Source organism: Cariama cristata, unplaced genomic scaffold (assembly GCF_000690535.1).
Source record: "Cariama cristata isolate BGI_N322 unplaced genomic scaffold, ASM69053v1 scaffold7555, whole genome shotgun sequence".
NCBI classification, from domain to species: Eukaryota; Metazoa; Chordata; class Aves; order Cariamiformes; family Cariamidae; genus Cariama; species Cariama cristata.
The window spans coordinates 16,609-36,569 of NW_009618025.1; the positions used below are offsets into that span (position 1 = coordinate 16,609).

At 33.7% G+C, this 19,961-nt stretch overlaps 1 protein-coding gene across 1 annotated transcript in view; it reads right to left on the bottom strand.

The window, feature by feature from the left end:
* Positions 1–19,652, bottom strand: part of PFKP (phosphofructokinase, platelet) — a gene marked incomplete at its 3' end in the record, with an annotated part of 35,991 nt that extends 16,339 nt beyond the window's left edge. Inside the window, exons 1-11 of the mRNA XM_009700692.1 lie at positions 19,581–19,652; positions 12,841–12,918; positions 10,213–10,402; positions 7,510–7,675; positions 6,729–6,773; positions 6,520–6,628; positions 6,000–6,095; positions 4,488–4,580; positions 3,990–4,115; positions 3,332–3,396; positions 2,570–2,639 (exon numbers count right to left, since the gene is read on the bottom strand). Coding sequence (XP_009698994.1) covers positions 2,570–2,639; positions 3,332–3,396; positions 3,990–4,115; positions 4,488–4,580; positions 6,000–6,095; positions 6,520–6,628; positions 6,729–6,773; positions 7,510–7,675; positions 10,213–10,402; positions 12,841–12,918; positions 19,581–19,652 — 1,110 coding nt within the window. The remainder of the gene's footprint in view (positions 1–2,569; positions 2,640–3,331; positions 3,397–3,989; positions 4,116–4,487; positions 4,581–5,999; positions 6,096–6,519; positions 6,629–6,728; positions 6,774–7,509; positions 7,676–10,212; positions 10,403–12,840; positions 12,919–19,580) is intronic.
* Positions 19,653–19,961: the final 309 nt, after the last annotated feature.

The window sequence follows — 19,961 nt, forward strand, 5'->3', positions numbered from 1 at the left end:
ACAAAATACTATTGAGAACTTCTGTGTTGTTACAACAGACCCAACTCTAAAACCACAACTTTTTTCAGATTAAGAACACTTTCTTCAATGGAATTACTACTTTGTACTGATAAATCCAGTATCATTCAGATCATGGATTCTTTCCCAGAGGAAAACACTTGAATACTTGCATTAAAAAGAAAAATATAACAGAAAGTCACTTATAAATGTGCACTGTAAGAGTAAACAAAGCAAGAGTGCTATTGCATGTAAAATGCCAGTAAGCACCTTTGGATTAAATTTTAACTGCAAGGTATAAAACGCAGATCTTCTGTGCATGAAATATTCCTTGAAATGGAAGGCTTATATGCAGATAAATCATGGGCCACTGTCTTTGATTAAGAAACAGTCAGCTAGTATAAATCAATACAATTTCATTGACATCAGTATGTTGATTTACAACAAATAAAAATATAATCCATCACCAAAAAATGAATAAGGCACTGCAATATATTAACTTTGTTTTATTTTTACAGCTTTGAAATTAATACTGAGATCAAAATATAAGAATTAAAAATTTACATGCCTGACCTTTGGCAAATTTTAACTACTCTGTATGAACTTAGCAAACAGAATTTAAATGATAGCAAACTATGTAAGCAAAATGCAAGAAAACTTGACTGCCTGAGCTTATGCACAAAAATTCATCATGCTTTAGGTCAGCTGGATGACCTTAAATTTTTTATAACTATTGACAATGACAGAATTGCAACAATTTGGTACTGTGGAAGAGCTAGAAGTTATTAGCTTTATCCTGAAGATGGGAATACAAAACAAAGAAAACAGAACAGTTGTTAAGTAGTGATCATGGAATCCCTTACAATAAAAAGGGAGACACCCAAACCAGAATGTATGTGGTTTCTTTTTTTAGCTCTGGCATAATCAAAGAATTGTAGAAAAACACAAAGGAGACACAAGCAGCAAAACATCCGAGTACAGCAACACTGCTGAAGCAGATCATTCAGTAGGCTCTAGTGCTCTGATCAGCTTAGCCTCTTCCTCAATTCCTGTGACGTGCACATTTCATCTACTTTTTAATTTCCATCTAACCCCCTTTCATTGAAGCACACAGATTTGGTTTGTGTGGTCAAATCCAAGTAGCTAATAATTATAAGCGGCCTACATTTCCTTCTAATGCCATCCATCACAAAAAGTTATGGCAAAACTATTTTAAAACAACATACAAAAGCCCAATGCTAACAGTGCTAAATTTGCATCGGTATATAAAAAAACCCAAAACAACTACCAAAGAAATGCCTGAACTGGCAAAGCAAATGTTGAATATCCACCATAACAATCCTGAATTCTTTGATCTCTTGAAGATCAAATTTAGGTCCTTATTTTTCAGGGGGAAAAAACCCAAACAAACAACTAACCCAACATATTTTGGCAGATATATTTGAAATAACTTTGGTCTATACACTTACTTTTACTTATGTTGAGCCAAAAGTAAAAGCATAATTTAAACTAGTTATCTTATCATAGTCTACTTGAAAGCTTCTACTATGACTTTTCATTTGTAATCGTTTCCTTTACTGTGTGAAGTTTTCCATAACGTATTACACAGTAATTTTGGTAAACTAAACTGGCTAGTTGTGATTATGTTACTTGCCATCTGCAGAATTTCCAAACAGATGACAGCTATTCAAATGAACTCTTCCTATTTTCAATGCAATTTTTCTCCTTAATAATACTGAGAAGATACTATTAATCATTACACAAATATTTAATTGGAATTAAAAAAATAAAAAACCATAGCAGTAGCATAATCATGCAAATAAGGTAACAAATCATCACAAACCACAAGTAAAAAAGGAATTAACCAGTGAGGTGACATAATCACCAACTATGGTCAAAACCAGAATTATTCAGTAAACCATTAAGGAAAACAAAAAAATCCTGTCTGAAATTTGTTTGCACACAACGTTTAGTGTCTGCTTCCTAATAAATCCAACTACTTCTTACACAGAACCTACAAACTACAAAGAAAAGAAGAACTAAATGTTCACTGCTGTATTATGCACAGTGACTTATTAGATGCATTTGTCTTCACTATTCCATCCCATGGATTCCTGGACTTCCCCTGTTCTTGAGTGGTTTTGCCCTTCAAAAGGAAGGACTAGATTCTTTTATATTGAATCTTCCTTCTTTCTCCCAAGATTTCTAAACTCTTAAACATGATTACATCACCTTTCCTACCCTCCATGTCAAGGAAAAGAGGGTGTAACAGTAACTATTAGGACCAGACACTATAGCAATTGGGACCAGACATATATCCAAGACAGAAACTGCCTAGCAGGAAATTTTCTAGTTAGAATAGTATTTCACTTCAAAAAAAAAAGTTACGTTATTATTAGAACAAAGTTGTGAGTTGCAAGCATCTTTCTGCCATTATAATATTTAACTAATTCTATAAAATATCCTGTGGTATAGGTCTGAAGAAAGTATTAAGGCAGGATGAGGGGGAGAGAAGAAAAACACTATTTGTTAAGATACTCAAAAAGCAGACATGCTCAGAAAAACCTCTTACCTTCGGAAGCTCGGCATCTGGTTTTTTGTGCGACAGTAATTTGTAAGTGTTAAGGTTGTTTTCAAAGCTCCTAAATAAATAAGATAAATAAAATATTAAATTTTTCAAGTCAGTTATTTTAAAGAAACACTTGAATTTTTTAGAAACTTTTAAAACCAAGTATGTAATATTAGCACCGAAGTTATAACAAATGCAAAATATGATAAAAACTGGAAATGAGAGAACACTGGAAAATAGTCAATCCTTTAAGATAATAGTGAGAAAATATAAAATAACTATAAAACTGGCAGGGTAGTTTTATAGATTAGGGACAAAGCATTTTATTATCAAATGACTTGAAACAGAAAATGCTCTGTTCACACATAAGAGTGCAGAATGTCTCCCTCCAGTATTACTGTTGGAGGACTACCATCTACTTAGAAACAAGCACACAGGATTGGCCTCAGTATCTTGAGCAAACATACGGTTGCTACCAGTCAGCTCATACAACACAGTAGGTCTTTTCTTTATGACTAGTTAGCCTAGTATCAGTCACTAGTTCTGACACAGAACTGAACTACAGTTTTCTTTGTTTTGCATTTTTTTTTATGCAGATAAGAATTTCAATTATTCTACTTAAGCAACTCTTCTTCTGTCTTCTCTATTATTCTCAAATACATAAAAACACATGGATATTAAATTATTTAAAATAAAATGTCAGGTGCCAGTAGAACAGCAAAGCAATTCTAGAGTAAATAAATTGATACAAGTTACTGGTCATACCTTCCACGAAGCCTCACAGCCTCAACAAATCTTCCCTCATCCATGGCTTTCTGGACTTCTTGAGTCTTAAAAAAATAAGTTCATTACTCAATATGTTTAAAAAACACAGGAAGTTGATTATTTATTATATTGCAGTAAATAGATCATTCTGAAATAGCTTTCCAAAGTGAAAAAAGAAATACTGACATTTCATTAAATGATGAACTACATCTTATTGTAGCAAAAATTACAGTGGACAGGAGAAGAACAAAGTAGAAACAGACATCTAAACCCTTCCTGGGACACAAAAAAAAAATAAAAATCAATGTATCTATTTTACGCTTTCTTTTTTCAGTTTAACAGTTTCAGTGCAGAAACCTGACTGTTGTATATGATGTGCAAATGGATGCAAGCATCTGAAGAATTTGTTGTAGCAATTAAAAGAGATTATCTGAGATGAAATTTTAGAACAAAATAAAAATATATGTATTTCCTGTTTGTTGGTAGTTTGCAAATAAGTAATAACACATAGAGAACACATATGAAGTTCATAATTCCCAAACGTGGGGAGGTGCTGCACACTCCCATCAGTGTTTTAATGACAACAGACAATTACTGTACACAGTGGTCTGTTGTAGTTAATGAATAACTATAAGTTGGCTTTTTGCCAGAAACTCACCATCTGGACACACTCCATCAAAGGCAGACGGACAGCCTGGTTTCCAGACAGAGACACGACACAAGCAGGAGTAGCTGGAGTAGCTTCTAAAAGGGCAAGCACAGCTTCCACACCCATACGACTTGCCTGAAAATAGATAACGTTTGAATGTTCAAGCAAGTATTTAAAAGCACAAGGCTTCAAGTCACAGAAATGGTCATGATTTCTCTGTAAATCAAGCTGGAATCAATTATTGCTTGGCAATCGAAAATGTCGCAGGCCGCTTAATACCCTGAAGTATGGACAATTGTTCTTACAGCTTTGCTTTTTAATCCTTATACAGATTCCTTTACATGAAGTGCTTCATTATTTTAAGTTTGAGCTATTCAGACAGTTAATGTGAGATAATAATTGAATTTGTCAAGTTAATCAGGTCAAGAACCATCCTACGCCCAAAGACATAATCAAAATGTAGTTGTACTATGTAGTGCCACAAGTAACTATTTTAGGTTCACTCACCAAAATTCTGTCAAAAGCTGAAGGGGTTCCACCTCTTTGCACATGACCCAAGATAGTTACTCGGGTATCAAAACCGAGCCGCTGAACCACAAGCTGCAAAGAATTTCAAAATACAGTGGTTTTATTACCATCATTATTTTATATACATGTTAGCATTACTCTGCTTTATGTGCTAGTGGAATAATAAAATTCTACATATAGTATACATTAGTATGTCAACAGTAATGAAAATACTACAAAAGTTAAGCCAGTCTTTAGTTTATTCCTAACCTAGAACTAAACTCTGGGTTCCGAATCTAAAGGAAAGCTTTATTAAATAATGGCAAAACAGTGGCTTAGACTGCAATGCTTTAACTACAGTTACAATGGCTTCATTATGTACAGTCCTCAGCCTTATAACAACAGGTCTAAATATTATAATACCCAAAAGAAGTTCAGTTACAGTGTTTTATTCACTCCATGTTTCGTCTATGTGCAAGATTACACATTCCGAAATATTCCAAGTAAAACTTCAGTGAAGATGACTTTTAATCTTAACTGACAAGGTTTTTAAAACTTGCAGTAAAAATTATAGTAATGAAACCATTTCATTCAGTCAGTCTTTCTTTCCATTTCCTCTGTCACATATCAAATCTAAAGTCACAGAAAGACATGTTTTATTAATACATCTTCAGTGAGCATGTAAAGTTAGGAATAAGGAAAGGACACCATAAAGCAGAAAAAAATTCAGAAGTTATTTACAAATCTTCTAATCTTGGTATTTATAGTTTTCGAATGTTTTAACTGGCTGAAATTTGTAGCAAGCAAGTAATGTTTCTTCCATAAATGCATAATAGCTATCTGCTGTATATACACTTAGCACTGGTGCTAAATTTTACTTTGTAAAACTGCAATTCTGAATGAAGAGTCAAAGATTACTCTCAAACTGACAGCTGTGGAAAACAAAACTTCGAAGTCACAGGACAGATAAACCACAGGTAAAGTCAAAGTGTCATAGCTCCTTCCTGCCAATGACTATTTTTCAGTTTCTTTTCTTAAGGGACCCTTTCCAAGAAAGGCAGAGTAATTTCAGCTCAAAAGTTTTTCTTAATCTTAGACACCAATGAAATTTTTGGCAAAGCAACAAGACTTTGCCCAAAATAGACAGTATTATTTTGCTGTGAGATAGACCATTATTAAAATTTTACAATAAATATTAAGTAAAATAGCATTATAATTGCTGATTTGAGCTGATTTCAGACTCTATCAATTAAGGCACCCACGAAGAATGTGTTTTGGACTGTTGTCTTATATTACAAGGAGAAAAGGTTCTAATTAACAGCTACTGAAATAATTCCCACTTTAATGGACTATGGATTCAGATAATAAAGCACGAATATAAGATATAACCAGCAAACTGTGTGATAAGCTACTTTACAGGAACAGATTTACTTTACAGAAATGTTATTGTTAGTAACAAGCCCCATCTTAAGAACAAGACAGAAAGTGTATCATAGGGATGTTGACACTTACATCCTTAACCTTCTCTGACGTTATAGGTTTGTTGTGACAATCAATAGCTCCTTCAGCTACAATAATAATATTCAGTCTTTTCTTTCGTGCACGATTCTAATAAAAATAAAAGCACATCCATATAATAAAAAGAAATTTACAGCACAATTTTATAATCAATTGCTATATATTAAGCTGCTAGGATTTGAGGAAATATTTCTTACACTTGATCAGAGTTCTCACATATTTTATCTTCATACAGGTCTTTTAACTGATGAAGTGAAATGTCTTATATTAAATTAATGAGGAAAGACACATACACTGCTTATATAGGAATAGTTTTATGTAATCACTACAGTATATCACATAATTCTTCAAAACAATCCAGAATGCAGGAAAAGAACTGTTCAAGATCAAAGAGCACTATTTGTGACACCAGAAGCAAAGACTTGTTCAAAGTCCTGATCGCATTTTTAAGTCACTGTTTTCAAACAAACATCTTCAAAGACATCAGGGAATCCCAAACATAGTAATAGATTACCTCTGAAAGCTTAACACACATTGAATCTTCCCATCCTTCTTCTGGTGGGTATTCAGGAATAAATACCCAATCTGCACCACAGGCTAAGGCACTAACAAGAGCTAGATACCTAATAAACATAACAAATGATTAGACATTTAAGGTTCAGATCTCTTGACCTTTCATCATTATATCTGTATAAGACACAGACTGTTGAAGACAATACATACCCACAGTGTCTCCCCATAACCTCCAGAACAAATGTCCTCTGATGGCTGTAAAAATAAGAAAACAAATTAACTGTAATACTGCAACTCAAAAATCCAGTCCAAATTCTTGAAATCAGAACCTGGTATCAAGAAATAGCCTGTGTTTACCATGCTTACCAAACACAGAATTCCTGAGCAAAACAGAAGGCTGTATAAACAATGTATTTAAAATTACATATCTTCCAACCTGTAATTCATTTTCACTGCCACTTTCTTCTAAAACATGTAAGGGCAGTTAGGACAGAAGAGGTGAACATTTACTAGAAACATAAATGGTGCAGACCCATAGTTAAGAATTGTAATGATATTATTTAAAAAAATAATTTAATGGCTTAAATTTTACCCAGGGAAAGCTTATATACAAACAGATGTTGCTTTGTACTATTCAAGGTGTGTCTGGATCTTATCTAGATAAGTATGTCTGGCAAAGACTGAAAACATTAAAAAAGGCAAAGCCTGCCCCTAAAGCTGATGCAGCCTCTACAATCAGATGCCTGAAGTGCTGCCATGACAGGAATTATGGAAAAGCAGTTACTAAGAAAAAAAGAAACCAAAGACACTTGAAAGATGCAGCCAAAAAGAGCTTTTATTCCCACTCTAGAAATATTACAAATATCAGTTACCCAACTTCGGTTTAAAATTAACTTATATCCTCCACTATTGTATGGCAATAAGAAACTTAAGACTTGAAGCATAAGCAACTGTGTATTTGTTACAGTTTTCTATAATATGCACAATTTACCTTTGAGCAGTGGTCATGATGGCATCCACAACTTCAATGATTCTGTGCAAGGCTGAGTCAGTACCTATGGTCATATCAGTGCCACAGAAGTCATTGTCTATGGATCCAACCATTCCCACAATGTTAAGGTAAGCATATTTCTTAACAGCCTCTTCATCAATCTTTCCTGTAAAGAAGTGTCCAGAGAAAGAGCTGTAAGATTGTTTTTAAAAAAGAAAACAACATTTTAGACAGATTGCTTGGGCACTCTACTTTCATAAATTAAATATATTCAAATGTTAAATTATGTTTAGATATTTTAAGTAACAAGGTTAGTCAAAACTACAAACAAAAGCCAATCAAACAACCAAAAGAATCCTGCATAGAACTCCTTTACAGTAAGGAAGGAAACAAGAGCTTTTCAGTCCATTTAAGTGTCAACAGATTATCAAGTTTCGTAACCAACCTTAAATTTATGGTTTGGACTTAAACAATAGCATTCAAATTGTAGTCTCAGTGTATGACATGCAATGAAAAAGTAAAAGGATGCAAACTGGATGTGATTATGGGGATATGCAAACAATCAAAAAACATTACTAAACTTTTGAAGACTTCTCTTCTGCAACACTGAAAGGCTCTGATTTCATGATTAATAAGCCAATAGAATAGAAAAGCTCTTATTCTAAGTCTTAACCTGTGTCTCCCAAGACATCAGTGAAAATGCTGAATCATCCAAGAGTTCTAAAGGATCTCAGGGATGAAATACCTCAGCTGCTTAAGCATTTGAAACTACCTTAGTATCTGTGGATGGGATGATAGTAAATATAATGACAAATTTCTAATATGGGATTCAAGAACTATATATCAGTGTGTTTAACGTCTATACTAGAGAAAATAGTAGAAACTATAATGAAAAATATAACTAATGTCCATAAAGATAAATACAGCATTCTGAAGAAGAATCAAAATGTTTTCTATGTATACCATGCATTACAAACCTTTTCCAGAGTTCCAAAGACAACTTAATAATCACATGAATAAGGGATATCTGGTTGACACACTCTACTTAGATTTCCAAAAAGCCATTGACAAGGCCTGTCGCCAAAGGATTTTGAGGAAACTAAGTAGTCACAGCATAAGAGAGAAGGCTTTTGCATAGAATAAATAATGTGAAAGAGGGTAAAAATAAGAAACAGAGGGCAGTAGTAAATGCAGGTTCTTGTATCTGAGGAAGGTAACCAATTGAGTTCTACACGGATCTCTGCTGTTCAACATACTCAGCAATAACCTTGAAAAGGGAATGAGCAGTAAGGCGCCAAAGTTTACTGATCAAACTGAATTATCTGGGTTCTAAAGGTATGGAGTGTCTGAGAAGAAATGAAGACAACTAGCAAGACACAGTGAGCAGTAAAGTATCAGATGGAATTCACTGTAGATAAATGTAAACTAATACACATGAAAAATGTAAACTAACATCACAAACAAAATAATGCTATTTTCAGCATAACAATATAATAATGCTGTTTTCATTAATAAATCAGCTTCAATGCTCAACAGCAGTCAAAAAAAACCCCAAAATATTAGAAAATATTAGGAAAAGAATAACGAACAAAACAAAGATCATTATACTACTGTGTAGATCCACGGTTTGCCCTCATCTTGAATACTGGGTGCAGTTGTGGTCCTCCCCACCTCAAAAAGGACATGGTAGAACTGGAAAAGGTTCAGAGAAGGGCAACAAAGATGATCAAAGGTATAGAACTTACATATGAGGAACAACTAAGCAAACTAGAACTCTTCCATCTAGAAAAAGAGATGATGAAGGGAAAAATAAGACAGTTGTAAAATCTGTCTTAAAAAAAAAAAAAGCTGTAGCATGCAGACAGGAAGCAGGATTGATCATTCACTGTTCTAACACAAAAGTTATAGGACATCAAACGATACTAGAAGCCAACAAGACCAAACTTAACAGGAGAACATTCTTCACAATCTTCATCATTCAATGAAGCTGTAGAATTTGCTACACAATGTTTTCAGAAAAAATCTGCATGCTTTCAAGGAGACTGTATACATTCATGGAAGAGAAACTTGTGAAGGACTGCTAACAGGATCTGGTTCAGGAAGTCCTGAAGACAAAAATGGATGGAACCTATCAGAGTATTTATATATAAAGAATAATATATAGCATCAATACAGCATTATTTAGCCTTGTTCTGTTCTTTTACTCTTCCCTATATGTTCTCTTGGATGCTATCAAAGACAAGTACTGGGCTGGATGCACTCTAACAATATCCACTTAATGTTCTGATCTTAAACAAATAGTGATAATAGGCAGGAAAGCATTGTAATTTAATTAACAACCAAGTGTTTAGCTTGTTGTAAGAAAGGAATTACCATCTGTGTTTGGATATGAAGGCAAAGGGCTTTTCAAGCAGAAGGTTCAAAGTTCAGACTCTGAAAATGATTCATGATGGGGGGAAAAAAGCCACACAGACTGTTGCCCAGTAACTTATTTGGCCTTTTTGAACCTTTATGGTATATAAGAGGATGTACAGAATTCAAAATTATTACTTTATGAAGAACCACATAATTTCCTAGAATGTATGTATTTGGTTTTTGAGCTTAAGAAATATCCTCTGGATATAGCTTGTGTATGTGTAATTAGGGTACATAACTTCCCTGGAGATTAGACTAGAAGTCAAGAGGGTTTAAATACAAATTTACCGTTCTGTGCCAGTTCTTCTAGAAGCCCACTCCATTCTTCACGGAACAAATTGGCACCAGTTAAGCTACCGTCTCCACCAATCACACAAAGATTAGTGATTCCTCTCTGAACCAAGTTGTAGGCTGCTTGCAGGCGGCCCTCCCGGGTACGAAAAGATTTGCAGCGTGCACTACCAATAACTGTACCTCCCTAGAAAAATGAAGTATAAAAGTTTTAATTTATAATCCAGTATTTTAGTGGATTTTTTAAAGCTGGATTAATGATGAATTTTTTTTTTTAGCATAAACTCCATCTTTAATTTTACAGTGAGTAAAAAGTAATGAAAAACAAAGAATTACCAAACGTGTGTGAAATTACGTTCGCAAGAGTGGATATACAGACCAGTTAAAAGGGAAAAAAACCCACACTCAGAAATGACTGATGAAGAAGCTACTCGTGAAGGAAAATGTTAAATGATTTGGGATTAATTTCAGTAGCATTCCAATAAAGTATCTAACTGTTAGTTACATGTGATGACAACAGTAAAAGTGATACTATACTAAGTAGTTAAGTATGTAGATGAATTTGCTTCAAAGCATGACATTTTTTCCCTTAATATGAAATATATAAATAATAACAGAAGAGACATGTCACTAAAGCTCAGAATTAACATTTATTGTCATTCCACAGAATTATAGAAATAACTGCACACATGTAGTGCCTTATAGATCAGACTAATTAATAAAACAGAAAATTTAGCATTGTCTGTTGTATTTACTAATATGATTTAAAGAACTTCCTCCAGAAATGGAACTCATTATTTTCAAAAAAAGACTGAAGCACCCTGTCACTGAAAATTGCTAGGCATCTTGTGTGTTTATATTGTTCAACCACTCAAGAGAAGTCTCATTTTTGCCTTATCGTCACAGTAAAAAGTAAAGTTAATTAAGACTGCAAAAACTTTGGTTGGTTGGTTTGTTTTGGGTTTGTTTGATTGGTTTTGTGTTTTTTTCCCCTCCTGCATACAAATCTGGAGACAATTACCTCACTTTCACATAAACGTTTCCTTCACTTTAACTTATAAATTATGACAATCTAAATTTTAGCTTCAAATCTGTAGAGGCTATACTGGTATGATTTGCCATATTAATAGGTGTTTCAGCTCTCAAGCCAGTCCTGGGCACTATTTTACCATCTACATTGCAATATACAATGACTGCTAGTGGAAGAAAAAAAAAAGTGGAATAGAAGCAGTTCAGCTTTCTCCACAGACAAAAAAGTAGAAGTGTACACATGGAGATGTTCTAAAAATAACAATCAGAACTAAAAAACAAATCTAAACTAGATATTTTCATACTTAAAAAACACAGTAGTAAGTGGAAAAGAGACTATGTATTTGAAACAACATACTACAACTTGTTCTGATTAAACAAATATAAGTTGGGCTGAAAAATCTTTTATCTAAACAGCTAAGCGCATACTTTAAGATGCATCCTCAGCTTCACTGTTGGTCTGTTGAATTCCTAGCAGTCAAGCTCAGAAAGGTGTTTTTCCTATAGCATGTATGTTATATACGTGTATAGGATGCCTACATCCTGCTCCTGCCTATGCTCTTGTGTGGCTTTGCCATGACATCTCAATTTTCTCCTAATCATAAGATGCGTCTGGATGATGCTCTAAGTCATATGGTTTAGTTTTAGGTAGCTCCCCGCAAGGAGCAGGGAGTTGGCATCTATGATCCTTATGAGTGTCTTCCAACTTGAGATATTCTGTGATTCTATGATTACAGATTCTACAAGATAGACAAGGGATTAAAAAAAAAAACACCAATCAAAAAACCAACCATAAGTGGACAAAATATCTCATAGTATCCCAAGGTTGTTTGTTGGGTTCTTTTGGTTTTTTTGTTTTGTTTTTTTAAAAAAATCTATTTTTCTCTCTGCTAACTGCTTTATGTTTATTTTATTAGCTTTACAGAAAGCTCCAAAGAAACCCATGCTTCACCTGGAGGTAGTTTTCAGAAAGTTTGGCAAGCAGTAAGGCCTCTTCACCAAACATAGCATCTGCTCTGGAAGAGGTAACAACATTACCATGCTGAGGAAGAGTGTAGGGAGATCCAAATGGCCACCTTGCAGAACATTGTAATACAAACGTACAAAGTCATTGGTAGTATGTGAGCTCTGGAGAACTGTATTGTAGTTACATCCATTACTATAATTCTAAATCCACTTACATAGAAAGCCAACAGGGTTTCCTAAGAAAACACTTGCCTTACAAAACACAGTTGTTTCATGTTTTGGCCCTATAATGTCTTTTTTATTAAATACAGGCTTGTCAATATGGCTTTAGAAGGCTAATAAAAACCTAAAAAAACCTTTAAAATTAAAAAGGCTAATAGAAGGCTTCTAAAACCAACAAAGGTTTTCAAGATTATTTCTGTGCACTAAATACAAGACCACACAAAGATCTTTAGAAAGTGTCAAACATCTGTACTGTAGAAATCAGACTCTGCTAAAAGTTGTATGTGCTGGTCACTCAGGCATCACAGAATTCGAATCCATAATTACAGCGGTTGCCTGGATCTAGACTTTTGGTTCCCTGTTTAAAGAGAGAGGGTTTGGGTCCCACGCCCACCCCCCAACACTTACCACTTGCAGGATACTTGAAACACTTTCCCATGACACTTCTACAATATTATCACCACCATCAACCATTCCCTGGTAACCCTGAAAGAGAAAAAGTATTTCAGAAGTCTGATTTGAAAAATTGTGTAATATTTCCACTGCAGTAATACTTATCTTGTATATTTTAACACACCTTTAAGGAATTAAAGATACTGACTAAAAATAAAAAATTTACTTTAAATGAAACAACATTCAAGCAGGTATCACATTGGGGGGAAAAAAAAGCCAAACAAATCCTCTTCCTAAAAGATCGGTTCCAAAGAGGACTTCAAGATAAAGTAATACTTTGCACAGGTTACACAGCTTATGAACTAGAATGGCAATGTATTTCTCCTTTCTTAGGAATAAATATTCAGTTATTTTTGAAAAACTACAAAGACAGAAGAACTTTGAGAAGCATTATAAAATGTGCTTCCTAAAAACATAACCTCAGCCTAAGGTCACGATCTTAGAAAAAAAAAAAAATCTACCTTTGTTCACACTTTATACACTTTTTCCCCCTGGGTAGGTATAAGCAAAACAAAGCAAAGAGCAACAACCAAAAATTTTTCATAAATAAAGATTATGTCACCTGATTTCTTCATTTGGTTTTGGAGGCAGTCACACAATAAATAGATGAAAGAAATTTAGTAGAAAAAACCAAATTTTTAGTGATGCATTTAAGAAATCCTCAATATCTTAACTCAAATGGTCTTCAGAAATCAATGCATGCTGTAACATGGAAAGAACTACACTTAATTGACAGAAGGAAAACTATTCAGTGAGCAGCTGAAGGATTTTGTTATACCTGGCTTTATTAACTCTGCATAAACACCAGCAGAAAGATAGTGACAACTACAGATTCTTTTCCATTAGGTGATATTGTGAACACTGATTAAAAAAGGAAAATACAGCAAAGTTCTAACCCAAAAAAACCTGATACAGACACCAGAATAAAACTGGAGTGACCATTCAACTTTTTGACATTTATTTAAATCCAAATGGATAAAAACATGCTAAGTTAAAGAAAACAAACAAAAAAGCTAAACAAAAAAAGTGACTGTTTATGTCTCCATTTTTAGATTATGTGTACATATGGATCATCATGCAAGGAACAATTAGTTAACCTTTCTTCTGTATGCAGTTCTTGCAAGACTGTACATATTTAGTTTTAGGGTTCTCAATAATAAATCGGGTGGAACTAGAAACAGAAGGGAGTTTAGAAGACAGCAAGACTGACACTATAAACTGGAGACACTTACTTTGACACAATCCAGAGTATACGTAGATTTTACCCAGCAAGCAGTACCTTGGAAATGTACTAAGCCTGAATTGGTTTAAAAAGCCATATATATTATATGAATACTGTACCTTACTTGGAGTCTCTCACTCGCATGATAGGATAAGAATATGAAGATAACTTGGACTCAGTAAAAGTATGAGTTACTCAAATGAAGCTTTCTAGTATTTTAGTACAGATTCCAAGGGGAAAGCATAAAAGCATCTGATCAGTGCAACTTGACTAACAGATTTACATATAAGATGATCAAGTAATAATAAAGAATCTACAGCTAGATGGAAACTGAACTATGCCTCTAATTTCTGTCATGCAACAGATCTTTTCAACATCTTGTACACTCTCCAAGTAACTTTGATACTTATCTAATGTATACACATACTGTCTTGTATACTAATGTATACGCTTAATGACTTGAAGTTAAGACATTATTTGCACAATTCCTTCAAAATCAGAGCAAGCTGGAAAAGAAATAATGCTTAATCTACATATCAACTTAAAAAAAAAATCTCTTTCTCAGATAAAGTGCAAAGATCTTCAGACAGAAACACTCCAGTGGATCCAGCTGAGTTTGATGAAGGCTAAGAAATTACTAAGTTCACTTATCACAGGTTTGCTGGTTTGGTGTTTGTTTTTTTTTTTTTAAATGAAGAATCCAGTGTTCCTTATATCACTTAGTTATGAACTGAAAGCTTTTCCTATCGGTGTTCCTATAGGCAACCACAATAACACAAAGATTCACAGGCAACAAATCCTGAAAGAATAGTGTGATGTTGCACCCTAAATCAGTTTGTAACACATAGTAAGTTGCACTACAAGCTGACAAAAATATTTACAGTTGACATGTTCGCTCCAATTGTTGACCTTCCATTTTCACTTGAGAGGAAAAATAAAGTACATCCAAGAAAGTATTATATACAGTAAATATATACATAATTATATACATATGAGACTTGTGGATGAAAATTCCAAATTTGTGTTTTATTAACAAATCTAAAACACAGGGAAAAGCAAATCAATAAACTATTTGAAATTATCTGTAAGATTTGAAACAACTTATAGCTAGGCTAAGGATGACCTATGACCGACTCCCACACCATGCATCTTTAAAGCAGGAAGAACTCATGCATTCTGGTCAGGAGTGGACATCAGTTCTACCTTCTCTGCATAGACAAGCAAGAATAGGGGCTATATTAACAATTCCTCTCACCACAAGGTAAAGACAGAGAGCTTTTGGAACAGGTCTGATCCATTTCAACTGTTCTGCTTGCCAAGTAGTGTATGTAAGCTAGCTCTGAACAATATAGCTAGAATTTCCATGCTGTTCTTCCCTACCATTAAGAGATACAAAAGCCATAGAATTAAAACAGCTTTCTAGAAAAGCTATAGATAAAAAAGATTACTAAATATAATTGAAGTATTAATAATAATCATGATTTCCATTTATCATTTTAGTTATTTAAATACTGATGCTAACTTGGGAACTGAGCAATCCATTTTAATGGTAGAATTTAATGTGAACTATTATATCAAATAGTTCAACACTGTTACAATTGTCTAGTTACTGAAAATCACTGGCAGATGTGAATACAGACCGTAATAAAATGAGGGTGGGAACCTGTCAACTTACATTTAAAAAAAAAAATCTTAGATTCTAAAACGGGCAGCTTGGGCACTAAGATGCTAAAACCATGGGACAAGAATGGAAAAAGTAAACTGTCAAAAATACAGCAAACACTGTATTTGAAGATCAAACCCATTTAATGCTTATTCCTTCCTCTACCCAAAATCTGAATATTCAAAGATGAACAAGAGGAAATCTGAGTCTCATGTTCACAGCGTACATACATATACACTGTAACTCCTGGAGAGAGTAGTAGAGAGAGCAAATCTTGCTTCCACTATTAACTCTAATAACAAAAGCTTTTTCAAAAAGAACATGCCATCTTCTGAGATGTTACATGTGAGACATTTGGGGCTTTAACAGTTATTTATTTACTGAGCTTTTTTAGCTACTACTTGACAATGTAAAATACTAGCATCATTGAGTGCACAAACCACCACATAAAAGACACGAAATTTTCCTCACAGAAATCCGTGACTGCCGTACCATTGCATTTCCAATGCTGGTCTCTTGAGAAAAAGACTCTTAATCAAGATGGAGAATCTAAAAGTTCCATATCTTAGGAGTAAGAGCACGCATCCACTGGGAACTATGTGCTTCGATCCTGGAAAAAGGGTAGGTTATTTGTATAAATATTTAAGACCTCAGTTTCTAAAATGAATTGCCATAAAATGAGAGGCATCACTTTTTCTTCTCATCCTCAATTAAAAAGAATAAGAAGCAAAAACAACTTATATCACTTCTGATTAGTGAAAAAATTTAAACTAGCCTCCTAGAGCAGCATGGTACTTTTACATGTACTTCCATCTCCCAGATTTTCACAGCATGAGTGAAGTAAGTCCATTGGTATTTACATTTTAATTCAGATTGGGGCAGATTTGAGGAATCATGTGATGCTAGTCAGTGAGGGTAATTACAGGCTGTTTATATACTAAAATTAAATACTAAGAGATGTTAACTTGAATAAAATATGAAACTATAGCAACTGTATAAGCAGTGTTTCAATGAATCAACAGCAAAATTTTCAAATGTGCTAATTTAAATGAATTAAGATACAAGCTTTTTTATTTTAGAGCTGTAAAACTAGTTTTTATATAAACTATATAAATTATACAGAAATATAATAAGTTACAGGTTTTATACAAACTATTTTATAGTTTTAATTTTCATATGAGGGATTTTTTTTTTTCTTTTGGGAACTAAAGTATGTCCAAAAAGCCCATGAATTCCAACATCTAACTGTTTGTTTCTTTGGGCTTTGGTAAACCTTAAAAACTTAAAAAAGGCTAGAAAATTACTTATATCTGATTCATTGACAATTTGTATTTATCTTAGTAATCTCTCTTTCATCACAAAATGAAGCAAAATAGAGTTAGGAAACAGACGGATAACAGACTTATTGGTTTACTTTGAATACAGAGCTAGTTTTGGCCGAAGCTGTAGAAGACAGATGATTTTAAAGTGCAAAAAAGTACAGAGAAAGTTACAGGAGAAAGACTGTACGACAACTACAGCAAAGTAGACTTGAAAAGGCTGAGACCTTTAACTCCATTTTCGTCTCCAGATAAGAAAACATTTTTCACCTTTCAGATGTTGCCACTTCAGGATTTTCTTCACTTTTTCAGGGCAGCTTCAATGTAAGTATCACTTTACCTTGACATATATGTGTCTAGTTAAATGTCTTCTCAAAATGTAGGATAAAAATACACTATTCTTATTGCTTAACACACTGAAGTCTGCATTTGATAAACTGTAATATAGAAGAATTTTACTAAAAGTATTAAATAAAATAACTCCCGAGTGTATACAAAAATACATCTCTATACATCATGCAAAGGCTTATAATGGGGACCACTAGTGACAAATCTTGCTCTAAGATTTTTACCTTCCACTACACTTGTCACCTGCATGTTTCCTTTTTCAAAGTGCTGAAATTAAATAGTTGTTTCGTTTCAAAGTTTGCAACAGTATTTCTCTGAAATACTTATATGCACTGTGAAAGAAAACTGACTTCGTATTTTAATATTTGACTTCGTATTTTATATTTAATATAACACACAGTCAGAGAGGCAAAAAGCTTAGCATTCAGTACTTCCTGAAACATAGAACTGGATGGACTAATCTAGAAGTAAAGATATCTTTCCGACCTATCTCCCATACTTAAGAGTGAAATCTGTATTTTTCTCCCAGACTACAGCATTACAATGAAGACAGAATGATAATATATAACGGAAACTCAAAACTCCAACACTGACTTGATTTTTACAATCAATTTTCATTCAGAAATATGTGACTTCACACTGGCAAACTCTAGTAATTAACAGAGGAACATGATAACTTAAATAGTGCAATTTTTCTAAGTTCAGAAAAACAACAGAAATTCCCAAATTTTGGAAATTTATCATTGAATACATCCTGTGATACAAAAGTTTTTAAAAGGTGACAAAAGTAAACATACTGTAAGATGAACTACAAAGATGGCAATTCTTACACTAAAGATAATTTAAAAAAATAATCCAAGTTCTGCCCTTTAAAGACAGCCAAAAACTCTCCTTATTTTCACAAAACTATCTGACCCATTTCAGAAAACCTGCAAAACAGCTGAACACTGAACAAATTCTAGAGATCGGCCATGTAATTAGCACACACTAAGTATTCAGAACTACTTGCTGTAGCACAAAAGAATTTCGGAGCACAGTGCTCTGCTTATTTGCATTTCAATATACTTTGCATCTCAAGTAAACCATAAGAATAAGCAGACACAGAAAGAAAATGGATCAATAGCTACCTTTTACAGGTAAACGGTACAAAACTAACACTAAAGTACCCTTCTAGCACTTCCATGAATTCTAGTGTTTCACATGTTTATATTAAACACTAAAATTCCATTTGGCTAGGAATATTGCCTACCAGGTTTTGCCCCATATCAAATGTTTATTATGATTTGTAATCACCTCAAACTCCTAAGGAATTGTACAGGAATTCCAGTGTGAACAGAATGACTTCTTGCTAAATATATTTACCATATTGTTTAATTTGTAAATTTTATAAAAACTGAGTGTCCTTCAGGTGGACATCTAACTATAACTTCGTCTTCCAGTAAGACATACACAGATAGTATTATTTTAGCATTCACATTAAACTTGTCTCATCATTTTTTCATATCAAATAATTGTTACAAAAGATCACAATCTTCATGCACAGGCAGTCATAAGCTTCAATCACAAAATTCTGATGTCTGGACACACTACTGATGGCACAGTTTTTTTGGTGGGTCTTTGTCTGTTGGAGTTTTTTCAGTTACAATCTATAGTTACAATCTGTAAAACAGGAAAGATGGCTCCAGCCTGAGAGTACTCTTGATCAAAAGCAAGTTGTGCAATCTGTGAAATGAGGGCAATGGCACATCCTTATCATACCCTAGGAAAATGGACTGGGGGAAAGTCAAAGGGTTAAGGATTAGTAGTTTAACTAGGTTTAGGAAGGTATTTATAAAGTACAATATTTGGGGCCAAACATCTAACAAGTACACAAATGGGTGTCAACTAGGTGACAACTACCTCTGCTTTTCTCGGTATTTTCAAGCTTCTGGTGGCACTACTTTAAAATGAAATAGTTTTAGCATATACCTTGTGAAAAGTACTTGCCACAAAAATAAAAAATATGAAATAAAACATTGATATGATGAAAGGGAATGACATCTACAACATTTTTCAATTTATACTATTCACTCTACATGAGGTTTCCACAAAAACTCAAGTATAGTCAGAAGACAAGTACAGAAGGAACAAAACAAAAACTAACCTCATAAACAAAATACACTTTGGCTTTTACATAGATTCCCATGCGTACTACTGCGCGCACAGCAGCATTCATACCTGGGAAGAAAAAGCAAAATCATGTTATTATAGGTTATCCAATATTTTTTGTATACTATAAATCTTCAGTATCTTTAAAAAAGGAAATATTAATTCATTCCTAAAGAAAGACAATGATCAGCACCTATTAAAACAGACATTTTCTTAATGACAGTGCAATCAGCCCATGAACATGAAGGGTGCAGAAGTATTTGCTTTGTTACAATAATTATGTGGATGCCAGTATGTGTATTAATCAGAGATTAAATTGTTGCCGATTGTAAAACAGCATTGTAAAAGTAACAGCTACTAAACCAGAAAGTAAATT